Genomic DNA, 13,049 nt, shown 5'->3' with positions numbered 1-13,049 from the left:
AAAAGTTCCTCTGCAGCAATATGGCTGCAGCATTTGTTTATCGCTGGCTTTTGTCTGCAGCAGCTATTGTTAATGTGCTGCCGATTGGGGCACAAAGGCATACAGCTTCGGATAATCCCTCGACATATAATATAGGCGGCGTATTGAGCAATTCCGAGAGCGAGGAGCACTTTCGCACAACAATAGCGGTAAGCGTATTATGCTTTTTAACTTAATCCTTATAACTGGATTGCCAATTGCCAATGAGCTTTTCATTTTCCTACGCATTGCAGCATCTCAATTTCGATCAGCAATATGTGCCGCGCAAGGTAACCTATTACGATAAGACGATACGAATGGATAGGAATCCCATTAAAACCGTATTTAATGTTTGCGATAAGCTCATTGAAAAACGTGTAAGTACAAAAGCAAATACAACAAGAAAATCATTTTTCCTTTCACAGCTGGCAATGCAAATGCAATAATTGTGCCATTTCCAGTGCTGTGTGCGCTAGTGATGCCACCATGTCCCGTTTTCCTGCAGCTTTCGTCGTGTTGGGTTTTCTTTTAATACGCGTAATTTAAAAGGAAATGATTCGGAAATGACTCGATGACAAGCGGTAATTCGGTCGTGCATATCATACATAACATAGTCCACTGACTGTCGCCGCATTCTGAAAGGCATGTTGAGTAAATCCAAGAAAAGTAAACGTTGTTATGTTTAATATATTCATGGTAAAGAATTTCTAAATTGAATACTCTAACGTAACGTAAGACTTGATTTTCATTGCTTGAATTCCAGTGTTATATAATGCTTTAAGAGCCTAAAAACTTCGTTAAGCTTAAAGTTTAAATAATTTAACGTTACGTAAGTTAGTACTTGCTAAGTAACAAGTTTATTTGGAGAACTTGTTATTTTCAAGAGCATACAAGTTTCGTTAAGTTAAAAGTTCGTTATTTAATGGTGTCAAAAAAAAAATGAAGTTCATAACAATAACACCCTCAGGGTTCATTTATCAAACACTGCCTACTAGAAAATAACTCATCTGTACACCATTAGATTTAATTCGGAATTGTGCTTTCAGAGCAACACAATTGTCATTTATCATTTGGGACCCAAGATGTGGCCATTTTTAACCTTTCATTACGCGCCCAGGAGAAGGAATCAGTGTCAATTCAGACTGGCATCAGGTTCCGCCAACAAATGATGTACATATATTTTGGCACTCAATTGCAGATCCTGGCGACGCCCAATTCGATTTACACTTCCGCTTGTCTGCCGATTACCTCTGGCCCTTTTCCTTTCCGCTTTCCCGCAGCCACCTACTGCTTTTGTTTACTGCCCCCTTTCGCCCATTACCTTTCACATTGCTCATTTCCATTGATTTTGTGTCGTTTTTCAGGTCTACGCGGTTGTCGTTTCGCATGAGCAAACCTCAGGCGATTTGTCGCCGGCAGCTGTGAGCTATACAAGCGGTTTCTATTCCATTCCCGTTATAGGCATATCCTCCCGGGATGCGGCCTTTTCCGACAAGAATATACACGTCTCATTTCTGCGCACAGTGCCTCCCTATTATCATCAGGCGGATGTTTGGCTTGAAATGCTCAGTCACTTTTTGTATACCAAGGTAAGTGAATGCAAATGCAAATGCAAATGCCACTGAATAATGACTTGTTGACTTTATGGAATTGGAATTGCAATTGAAATCGAAATTGTCATATTGCTCTCTTCGACAGGTAATCATCATTCACAGTTCCGATACGGATGGACGCGCCATTTTGGGTCGTTTCCAGACCACCTCACAGACCTATTATGATGATGTCGATGTGCGTGCCACCGTCGAATTGATTGTGGAATTCGAGCCGAAATTGGAAAGTTTTACGGAACATTTAATAGACATGAAGACGGCCCAGTCCAGAGTTTACCTCATGTATGCCAGGTATGTAACTAAAGCTAAAAGCTAAATTGATAGATAAATACGTATCCTATAAGTATGCTATACTAAATTTCAAACAAGTGATGGGGCTAAACGCAAAAAGAACTTACTTGATGAAACTAAAATTTAAAAATTTAAGCTTTTTACTTTAATAAATTGTTCCTATTTATATTAAGTACTCTTATAGTACGTAGACACAACTCTCAAGAAAGATTCCCTTAGATGCGAAGGCAAGGACAAAAAGATACTGCTTCCCATATAAATAGATATTTGCTGTCCAGATTTTAATGCATTTATAAGCCACTAAAGGCTGCTGAAGGCTCATTACTTGGCATGACCATTACGTCGAGTCCCCAAACATGAATGATATATTAACGAGAGCCATTGTTGTGTGTTGCCTGTTCTGTTCACAGCACGGAGGATGCTCAAGTGATATTCCGCGATGCTGGTGAATACAACATGACTGGCGAGGGACATGTGTGGATTGTAACGGAGCAGGCGTTGCATGCCAACAATACGCCGGACGGAGTTCTCGGCCTGCAGCTGGAACACGCCCATGGCGACAAGGGACACATTAGGGTAAGTTAAGTGTGAACTGACAACACTTTCACTTGAACCATGAATGTTGCTATTGTCTATGCAGGATAGCGTTTATGTGCTGGCATCGGCTATTAAGGAAATGATTTCAAATGAGACTATAGCTGAGGCGCCCAAGGATTGCGGCGATTCGGCGGTCAACTGGGAATCAGGTGAGTTAAAAAACTATTTAATAATGAATTATGAACTCATTATCTGACTTGAACAATAGGGAAACGCCTCTTTCAGTACCTGAAGAGCAGAAATATCACAGGGGAAACGGGTCAAGTGGCCTTTGATGACAATGGAGATCGCATCTATGCGGGCTACGATGTGATTAATATAAGAGAACGCCAGGAACAACATGTTGTGGGCAAGTTCAGCTACGATAGTGTAAGTAAATATATTTAAAACCTAATCAGTTTTTAGTTAATTAGAAGTTTATTTTCTCTCCATTATATAGTTAAAAGGAAAAATGCGCATGAGGATTAATGATAGCGAGATCATTTGGGGAGGAAAACAGAAGCGTAAGCCGGAGGGAATTATGATTCCCACACATCTAAAGGTGCTCACCATTGAGGAGAAGCCCTTTGTCTATGTGAGACGCATGGGCGATGATGAGTTCCGTTGTGAACCGGATGAACGTCCTTGTCCGCTCTTCAATGCCAGTGATGCTTCAAGTAATTTACTCTTATTCTCTTATCTTACTGCATTTTAATATTTAAATCACACTGCTTGCCATTTTAGCCAATGAATTTTGCTGTCGTGGCTACTGCATTGATTTGCTCATTGAACTCTCCAAGCGCATTAACTTTACCTATGACTTGGCCCTATCACCAGATGGCCAATTCGGACATTATTTACTGCGTAACAGCACAGGCGCAATGGCTTTGAGGAAAGAGTGGACGGGTCTGATTGGCGAACTGGTCAATGAACGTGCCGAGTAAGATCTGCAACCTAAAGTAACATTTACAATTATTTTCAAATAAATTTTAATGAAAATATCTTTTTGTTTTAGCATGATCGTTGCACCACTAACCATTAATCCGGAGCGTGCCGAGTACATTGAATTCTCGAAACCATTCAAATACCAAGGCATTACAATACTCGAGAAGAAACCGTCACGATCGAGTACTCTTGTGTCTTTCTTGCAGCCATTTAGTAACACGCTATGGATCTTGGTAATGGTGTCGGTTCATGTTGTGGCGCTCGTGCTCTATCTGCTGGACAGGTGCGTAGTCTTCTCCTGCCCTAAATCCCAATTGACCTCACCTAATCCTATCGAGACACATACCCCCATTCGGAGGGATGATTTGAAGAGAACGCTCGTTGCATTTGGCGGTTGAAAGGCAGCGAGCAGTGCGAACATCCTCTCGTTTCTATAATAATTAACTCCCCCGACATCACTTAGCCATGGTTGCATTTTGTGGTTGATTGAGTATATGTTTAACTAACTCACGGATTCTTTAACACTTAGATTCTCACCGTTTGGACGCTTCAAGTTATCGCATTCGGACAGCAACGAGGAGAAGGCATTGAATCTCAGCTCGGCTGTGTGGTTCGCCTGGGGAGTGCTCCTCAATAGCGGTATTGGTGAGGGCACTCCGAGGAGCTTCTCGGCTCGTGTCTTGGGCATGGTCTGGGCTGGCTTTGCCATGATCATTGTTGCCTCGTACACTGCCAACCTGGCTGCCTTCCTCGTGCTGGAACGGCCCAAGACGAAGCTAAGTGGCATCAACGATGCTCGACTCCGCAACACAATGGAGAATCTCACATGTGCCACGGTCAAGGGATCATCGGTGGACATGTATTTTCGGCGTCAGGTGGAGCTGTCCAACATGTATCGCACCATGGAGTCCAACAACTATCTTACCGCCGAGCAGGCCATACAGGATGTGAAGAAGGGGTAACTTGCCAGCGAATTGAAGATCGTTCTCTAGCTGAAAACTAGTCGCATGAATTTGGCACAACCACAACTACTAAAAAGAACCTACAACAACAACTCTAACTTCAACTACTACAACAACTACAATTTCAACTCTCACTTTCCACTCAATACAACCTCTCTATTTCTTTCTCTCTCTCTCTCTCGCTCTCTGTCTCTCTCTCCCTAGTTGGTAGCCGTAGTTATTGTAATCGTTATCGTAATCGTAATCATATTGCCCCTTTCTTAACCTCTGAATGTTTTCTATAAACCTTTTCTCCATGTTCGTTCTATACGTAGTTAAATTCCTTTTTAAATATCCATTTTAATAGATGTGCATTTTAATTTATAGCAAATTAATGGCCTTCATCTGGGACTCATCCCGTCTTGAGTATGAGGCTTCTAAGGACTGTGAGTTGGTCACTGCTGGCGAGTTATTTGGACGTAGCGGCTATGGCATCGGACTGCAGAAGGGTTCTCCCTGGACAGATGCCGTAACGCTAGCTATACTCGAATTCCATGAAAGTAAGTTCAGAATTACATTAGTGTTTTGTATATGGTGTGGTATTCTGTGTAACGTAAATTTAAAAAAAGAAAATCAAGAAGTTTCAGAAAGGATTTTCGTGATTTTTTTTTTCAGTTTTACATTTTTAAATATTTTGGCTACTCAACGAATTTCAATAAAAAATGTTTTATTTTTTTTTTATTTCAAAATTGTAATTATCTTAAATCAATGTTAAACATGTGTAATGTTTTATACTGAAAAATTTCTAAGCTTAATTATGAGCTTTAATTCATTAGTTTTGGGAAGCGCAATGCTTCAGAGTTAAAAAATGTGCAAAGTATTTTTTTATTTCATCTCGTACCCAAATAAGGTTACATATAAATTTGTTTTTTACCTTATATCTTTTCTTCTTTGAATTTAATATTTATACTTATTCAAATCCAATAACAGGTGGCTTCATGGAGAAATTGGATAAGCAATGGATCTTCCATGGACAAGTGACGCAGAATTGCGAACTATTTGAAAAGACGCCCAATACGCTGGGACTGAAGAACATGGCAGGGGTTTTTATATTGGTTGGCGTGGGGATTGCGGGTGGCGTGGGTCTCATCATCATCGAGGTGATCTACAAGAAGCATCAGGTGAAGAAACAAAAGCGTTTGGACATTGCACGTCACGCAGCCGAAAAATGGCGCGGCACCATTGAGGTAACATTAACTGGGATAAACTCTTAAGATATCAGACTAATATATATGTTAAATTGGTAGAAACGGAAGACTATACGCGCCTCGTTGGCCATGCAACGGCAGTATAATGTGGGTCTGATGGCAGCCCATGCACCTGGAACCATCAGCCTTGCGGTGGACAAACGACGCTATCCACGTCTGGGCCAGCGTCTTGGGCCGGAAAGAGCCTGGCCCGGAGACGCGGCCGATGTGTTACGCATACGTCGGCCTTATGAGTTGGGAAAGTCGGGACTGGCACCACCTCCACTGGGCCTGGGCAAAACGCGTCCACAACAGAATCAATTGCCACCACGTTACTCACCTGGCTACACCAGCGATGTGTCGCATTTGGTCGTTTAAGTTAACATTTTCAATGCCAAAGATAGTATTAGTATAAAATATATTTAAATTATTGCCAATGATTATATATACATCGGTGTATCCATGCTCAATACCTGAGGATTTACAAGCCAATGAGAATTTATACCTTAATATTGAATACTACTCATTTGCTGGGATTAAGACGACGCACACTTGAGAAAAGTAAAATGACACTGTATTATTTCAAAATTTAAAGATCAAATTATATTAATTTTTATGTTCTATACCCTTGCAGTGGAAGTGTTGCAACCAAACGAATCAAATAACTCCTACAGTTATATTAATCGATATTTCGATTCAATTTAACTTTAAGTTTAATAAAATAAAGTGAAAACATATGGCTTCCATCGAACAATATTTGCAAGGGTATTCAGTATTCGGCTTGTCGAAGATTGCTACTTTATCTTATTTGAATAATATTTTTTAAGCTTTTTTAAACTTACTTTAAGCCATATGTATTTAATATCATAATCAAATGCTGTCTCTAGTCCCAGTTAAATTTAAAACAGATGCTACAGATATTTACATATATAAATATATATTCATATTCTTATATGTACGATTGTATTGTTATTATTAAGCAACATTTATTTAATTGCGGTTAAGTTTGTGTAGATTATCCATAGATTTTGATAAGAATTTGTTAAGCTCTGTCGAAATGCTTTCAATATGCTTACTGCTATATTAACTATCTATGTATATGCCCGCTTTAGCATTTACTCTAATCTCCAAGTTGTTGTTAAAAATCATTCATCCATCATTTTTAAAAACCCACCCATTGTTACGCGTATATAAGGTGTATAATCGGACCTTGAAATCGATTTTCCGGCATTGTGTATGCCTAAAAAAACTAAAAACTCCGATTTTTCTGCAAAGATACGAATACTTAACAATTTACTTGTATACACTTCATATAACGAGTCTATGTCCAGAACAGATGTTGATGTTATTATTGTTACACTTTTTCATTAACTGGCTGACTTTGAATTAATTAAAAATAAACAAACCAATTTAAACGAGACACTTAAACAAACATAGCAATAAAAAAAAATAAATAAAAATTTAAATACAGCTTAAACAAAGAAAAATTAAATGAGAACTTAAAAAGTAATTAAAAAAGAAGTTTAAAACAACAACAAGTTAAGTACATCAAATGTTTACATCATAAGTAATAAGTGTGAAAGTTAACAGCATAAATGTGAATCAACGGAACATTCATTAACAAAAAGAATAAGAATTTTAAATGTTTTGAATGTGTAAACTATTTATGCCAAGCCAAATAAATATTTATTAGAAGAAAATACTTGAATAAATGGTTATTTACTCTCAATTAAGGGGAATCTCATTCAATTCAAGATCATTATTGTTGGGTTCCATTCATATCATTTCCTTTTCCAATCAGAGCGATGAACAAATAAATATTTATTCAATTCGGTCTGAGTTTTCACAGAGAAAATTCTGTCTTGTTATTCTTATTTTATTTTTAGCTCTCTTTGCATACAAAACATTCATCAGTGATTGACAAGTTAAATGAATTTTCGTTTTGGCAATAATGATGATTGATGGCTTGATTAATATGCTTGCATTTCCATATTGAGGTGATTGAATTGCAGCAATCTATCTATATATTTTCTTTTAGCAAACTAGTACCTTTAGCTTGCAATCACAATCTATCAATAGGTATCAGTTTAATCAGTGGTCGGAATAACACTTTATTTACCCAATACACAATAGAACCCTATTTGTGGCCTTGCCTGTGACCCAGTCGTTACCAGATATATTTAGTTCACCTTATCTACTTTTCCAAGAAGCAGACAGTGTCCCAATGGCCCACTTATGGCTAAGATTGTATAAGCGATCGCAATGCATATGCGTAACTCTTGATTCCCCTCTTGTTTCTTAATAAATTATTAAACACACAACTTTAAATACCGTAAGCCCATAAAAGTTGACCCTTTTAAGGCATTCCAAAGGAAGCCCAGAATTTAATCTTCAGTCTTACAACAGGTTCTCGAGAAAGTGCTTCTTGTCACAGCAGGCAACAAAGAGATGCATAAATCTTGAAAAGTCGTTGTCATTATAATAACAACAAATAAACAAACAAAGGAGAAGGCGGCAGTCGAATATTCTCGACTGTCAAACACCCTGTACACAGTTTAAATATGCATTAGCATTAAATCGTTAAATAAATATCCATTTAGCTCAAGAAAATTTTATTTACTATACATAAAATTTAAATACCCCATTATAGGCATTTGCAGGGCATTAACAGGCCATTGGCCTTAATTAATCAAAAAAGAATTAACTAATTTGTAGGTAGGTAATACTGCCTTTCAGTTGCATCTGATATTTGGCCAATAGGAAAACTTATAATACTGATAGCTGACACGCACATGCAGTATCTAAAAATAATAAATTAATACAATTAATTAATATAATTAGAGTTATTAAATATTTGACTCTAAATAGTTTTTTATACATGTGTATTTTTTGCATTTTTCATTGTCAAGCAACAACAACAAGCAGATACAACCAGAGATACAACTGCAATCATCGAAGCAGGCAACCAGCCGAGCAACTCACTAGCCGAACAACTGGACAACTGAACAACTGAACAACTTTACAACTGAGCAACCATCAAACCTTCTAAGCCATCCAACCAACCAGACCAGCCGACGCTGAACGAGTTGTAACTGCAGCAAAGCGGTTCGAATCAGTCCGATTAATGACTGGACGATGCTGATGATGCTTCGTTAGCCGGCAAAAATTAAAAAAAAAAAAAACAAATACAAAAACAAAAATATGAAAAAGAGTAAGAAACGCTGCAGGTGTGTGGACTCGACGGGAAGTCACCCTGTTGCCAGACTAAAGATGCTCTGTCACTCTTCCTATCCTTCTGGATTAAAAAATAATATTTTTTGTTATATAATAAAACCAAAGAATAAAACCGAAACCAATAAAGGTTACGGTTTCGATTCCGGTACGTTACGAAACTACTATTTCGGTAAAGAATTCGATTTCAGTTTTCTTCTTTCGGTATCGGTATCAGTACCGGTACGTAACGTACACCAAATCTATTTTGAAATATTTTAAAATGATAAGGTGTCGTTTTATAATTATTATGATATTTAGATCTAGGGGAATACTTTTTTTTTAACTAATTTAATAAAATTTGAATGCAGAATAAGTTAAGATGCCGAACCATGATCAAAATGACATTCCGCTTGAAAGACAAATGAAACGGTTAGTTTCGGTTCCGATGCCGGTTACGGTGTTATTCCCTGAATTAAATTATATAATAAACATGAAGTATAATTTTCCGAACAAATAAAGTCGTGCGTTTTTAAAAACCAAAACCAGTTCGCGTTAGTGAAAGCAGCACGAAGGGTGCGAAAGTCGACTAACTATATATACAGCTAAGTTGGAAAATTTGCTACGACTGCCCGATCAGATCAAGTTACATAAGTTTCTAAGATAGACGATAGCAGTCGGTTAGCCAGAAATGATTATTGATCAAATACAAAACTAATTAGTATCTCTGACAGATTTAGGGTTCAAAGTAAAGAAATAGACGATTGAACAATTTTAGTATTTACATTTGATGACAGAAATAATTGGAAGAAGATGACTCATCGTATGACGTCTTTAGAACTAGAAAATTTAACTGGAATTCATGGCAATTTTTATACTTTTCACGAACCGGAACAGTTCAGACTTCTATTTAAATCGAACGGCAATAATAATATAGAAGTGTCAGTTCATAAATTGAGGAATGACACGACATGAACCCAAGCATCTATAATTTAACTGGATGGCTTGAAATATCAACAAATAATGTCTTCTTTTCATGATCCTGGTTTTATTATTCACGAAAAGCAGTTAAACATTTTAAAAAATGGCGTATTACCGACTCGAGCTGGTTTATGTCAATCTAAGAATTTAGCATCTTTATCAAACAGAAATGATGTTTTCAAATAAAAAAATGAAATTGTCTGTTGAAAAATGGCATAGGAATGCCTCACTTTTATTTTCGATGGCAAAATGCGAAACATGTAAGATAAAGGGGGCACTAAGGGAATACAATACAATATGATTGAAATCTTGGCAACGTTGACAGACTCAACTGTTCTGTTCTTTATCTAATCACTTAACACGAAGCTATTTTAGATATAAGTGGGTATATAAACATTGACGAATATCGGGTATTCAGCAAGTGCCAAAGGAATCCAGAGCCAAAGATACAAATCAATTGACGTCAGGCAACCGGATTGAAGTCAGCACCAGTTACTCGAAAAGTCACACGCAACAATTAAATTGAGGAGGACACAAAGCGATTGTATCTGGATACTTTCTGATCTCTGCGGAATTGTCGCATCGCTTGCGTTAAATTCAAACCTTTTTAAAGTGGTATAAAGCAGTTAATTCAATTAATAATCAAGTGTAAATAGATATTTCTTGTCTTTTGATAAGTGTTATTGTTTGTTTTTTTTTTCATTTTATAAAATAATCCAAAGTCGTAACTAATTGATAGGTGCTGAAATTGCCCATGAAGATACCCCGAAGTCAAAACAAGTTCCCCTTTCCTTGTATTGATGATGTAAGATTATATTGGCTATATTATGATAAAGATATTGAAATACTCATACACGTATATGACTCTATTAATTAGCAGTTACAAACTGTTATACAAGTTATACAAGTCAACTGTTAAGCATTTAATTTCTGGCTGTAAAACAATAAATTTGTCTATTTAAAAAAAAAATAAAATGAAACTGTTGTCTCTTTCAATTAGACAAATTTGTCCCTAGGCCAGATACATACGGAGCCCACGTGGGTCTATATATGGACACTCGGACACTGTCACAAAGGTGTTAATCAGTGTTAATTGAACCGCTCGAAACTGGTTCGGTTCAGTTGAGATTGATTCGGATTAGAAGAATTTTGAATCCTTTAATTTACGAGAAAAAATTACTCATGGTACGCTTAATATGGCCTAGCCTATCCCAAGAAGGATTTAGATAACAATGTCTGAAGCCCATTACGTAACTTCAATCGTTTTACAATAATTAACAACAATGACTAATTTCTTTAAGAACTACGTGTGTCTAAAATTAAAAGTAATCTTAATTACACCCATGCTTATAACACAACAATAATAATGCACTTATATACATACTACATATTCACATAAAAACAAACAATTGCCAATAACTTTTAAGGTATACTAGAATAAAAGTTACCCTACAATTTATTTTAAATCAACTGATCATTCAGAACTTATGCAAATACCAAAGTCGTAAATTTTATTCAAAATTTTGAATTGATAAGGAATACTTATTATTAGTATAAATTCCAATTTAAAACCCAAAGTATAAATTTTTTATCTTAGATTAGGATGTTAAAAATTAAAACAAAGAAAACTTTAAGGACTATTTTGTTAAATACAGTCCTCATTTTCTTCAAAAATATGAAATCATCAAGACCAAATTTTGAGTACAGGGTATATTCGAAATAAGGGTAAAATCAAAGCACCATTTTAATTGGCCAACAATTCAAGTTTTATGAGCCCCCGCCAATAAACAAATTAAGTTTATTTCTCTAACGAAAAAAAAAACTGCCGCTCTTCATCTTTTGAAGCAAAAAAAAACGTAAGAATGATAGAGTATAACCTTTGGCACTTGTATTGAATCTGTTATTCCCATTGTATCTGGAAAATCGAACAATCTAAAGCCACAAATCGGTGCAGTCTAAAGACTAATGGGAAAACATTAGTTTGGCAACAATTGAATTATGACAGCTAAAATAAACCATGAAGTACAAACTTTTCGCCTGCATATATACTTTTATATATTATACATATATGTATGAATATATACCTATATATAGGTCGCTGCTTTGCAAACATACAATAAATATCTGAGTAGTAATTTTGATGGCGCCTTAAGTCGAATCCATAAAATGAAATTTAAATCATATCAAAATGTGCGGCGCATTGAGAATTATAAACAATGTGTAAACTTTTAATAATTGGCATGAGAAATTGCCCAAAATACAAATGCCAAATGGGTGTGAAAACCACATCGTAAAAGTATAAAGCTTCCAGTAACGTTTACGTTTGTATATGTGTAAACATATTTATATCGTTATTATCATATAATTTTATTAGTAATATAATAAACATTTACGATATATATTTTGAGTGCTTGTTTATTTGTTAGGTAAACGCATAGTAATTGCAATTATTACACTTACACAATTGTTAGAATTCCAGTTTAAGAGAATATGACAATAATAACTACGACAAAAAAAAAAGTGATGTAGCAACCGCAACGAAAATGTTTAAGCTTATTGCTGATACAATTGTTTAGATAATTAACAAATAATTTCAATTCACACAAATCTAATTTTATCAAGTAAATTCTGTACATATGTTAGCAACTATAATCATAAGCACGAAATACTCATGTTCTGAGGTGAATTCAAACCGACAACAATGACGATGTGGGAGAAAATATTTCCAATTTTCATTAAACCGGAAATACTACTCTGTAAATTGATTTGAAAATAAATTCTAAGTCAATTATTCATGTATTTTGTTTGTCTCTCTTGGTATTTTGCTATAAGGTCTAGACAAATCGTCTCCGTATTTTTTTATATGTGTAGATATATAAGGATTTATTTTCATAATTGTTAAATATATAAATTGCGTAAAGTTTCCGGCACATGCACTGGGGGCATTAACCAAGATAAGATACAAAAATGCTCAGTACATCTGGTTAGAAACAAACCTACATTAAGAAGCGCAAATATATATATAAGAGATAAGATCTTTTCCGATGTAAGCTGTAAGCTCTTAACTTATGCAGTTTTATTTTTTGTACAGAAGTCAAGGTCATTTGGGTTCAGTAACCTACAGATGAACCAATAATGTTACTGGAAATCAAACAAGAAATAAATAAAATTAATTAAGGGCCAAAACTTGTTTCATTAGTGATCTTAAAAAAAAAACACAAACACATCAT

At 35.8% G+C, this 13,049-nt stretch overlaps 1 protein-coding gene across 1 annotated transcript; it reads left to right on the top strand.

Moving 5' to 3' along the window:
• The first annotated feature begins 20 nt into the window (after positions 1-20).
• LOC117790498 (glutamate [NMDA] receptor subunit 1) lies at positions 21-6,531 on the top strand. The gene is made up of 14 exons (XM_034629959.1): positions 21-188; positions 273-395; positions 1,383-1,607; positions 1,717-1,919; positions 2,330-2,495; positions 2,560-2,665; positions 2,725-2,885; positions 2,956-3,172; positions 3,240-3,435; positions 3,511-3,723; positions 3,970-4,398; positions 4,769-4,941; positions 5,372-5,628; positions 5,689-6,531. The coding sequence occupies exons 1-14, from the start codon at positions 21-23 to the stop codon at positions 6,004-6,006; spliced, it is 2,955 nt and encodes a 984-aa protein (XP_034485850.1). The 3' UTR covers positions 6,007-6,531.
• Positions 6,532-13,049: the final 6,518 nt, after the last annotated feature.

Source organism: Drosophila innubila, assembly GCF_004354385.1.
Source record: "Drosophila innubila isolate TH190305 chromosome 3R unlocalized genomic scaffold, UK_Dinn_1.0 2_E_3R, whole genome shotgun sequence".
Classification (NCBI taxonomy): Eukaryota; Metazoa; Arthropoda; class Insecta; order Diptera; family Drosophilidae; genus Drosophila; species Drosophila innubila.
The sequence above is the reverse complement of the archived record's forward strand: the minus strand, read 5'-3'. Positions and strand labels throughout refer to the sequence as shown.

Excerpts from the sequence above, each read along its gene's own strand:
- LOC117790498 (XM_034629959.1), top strand. The coding sequence starts at position 21 with ATGGCTGCAGCATTTGTTTATCGCTGGCTTTTGTCTGCAGCAGCTATT. Across the intron at positions 1,608-1,716 it reads GTCACTTTTTGTATACCAAG|GTAATCATCATTCACAGTTC; the intron begins GTAAGTGAATGC and ends TCTCTTCGACAG. Across the intron at positions 3,173-3,239 it reads CAATGCCAGTGATGCTTCAA|CCAATGAATTTTGCTGTCGT; the intron begins GTAATTTACTCT and ends TTGCCATTTTAG.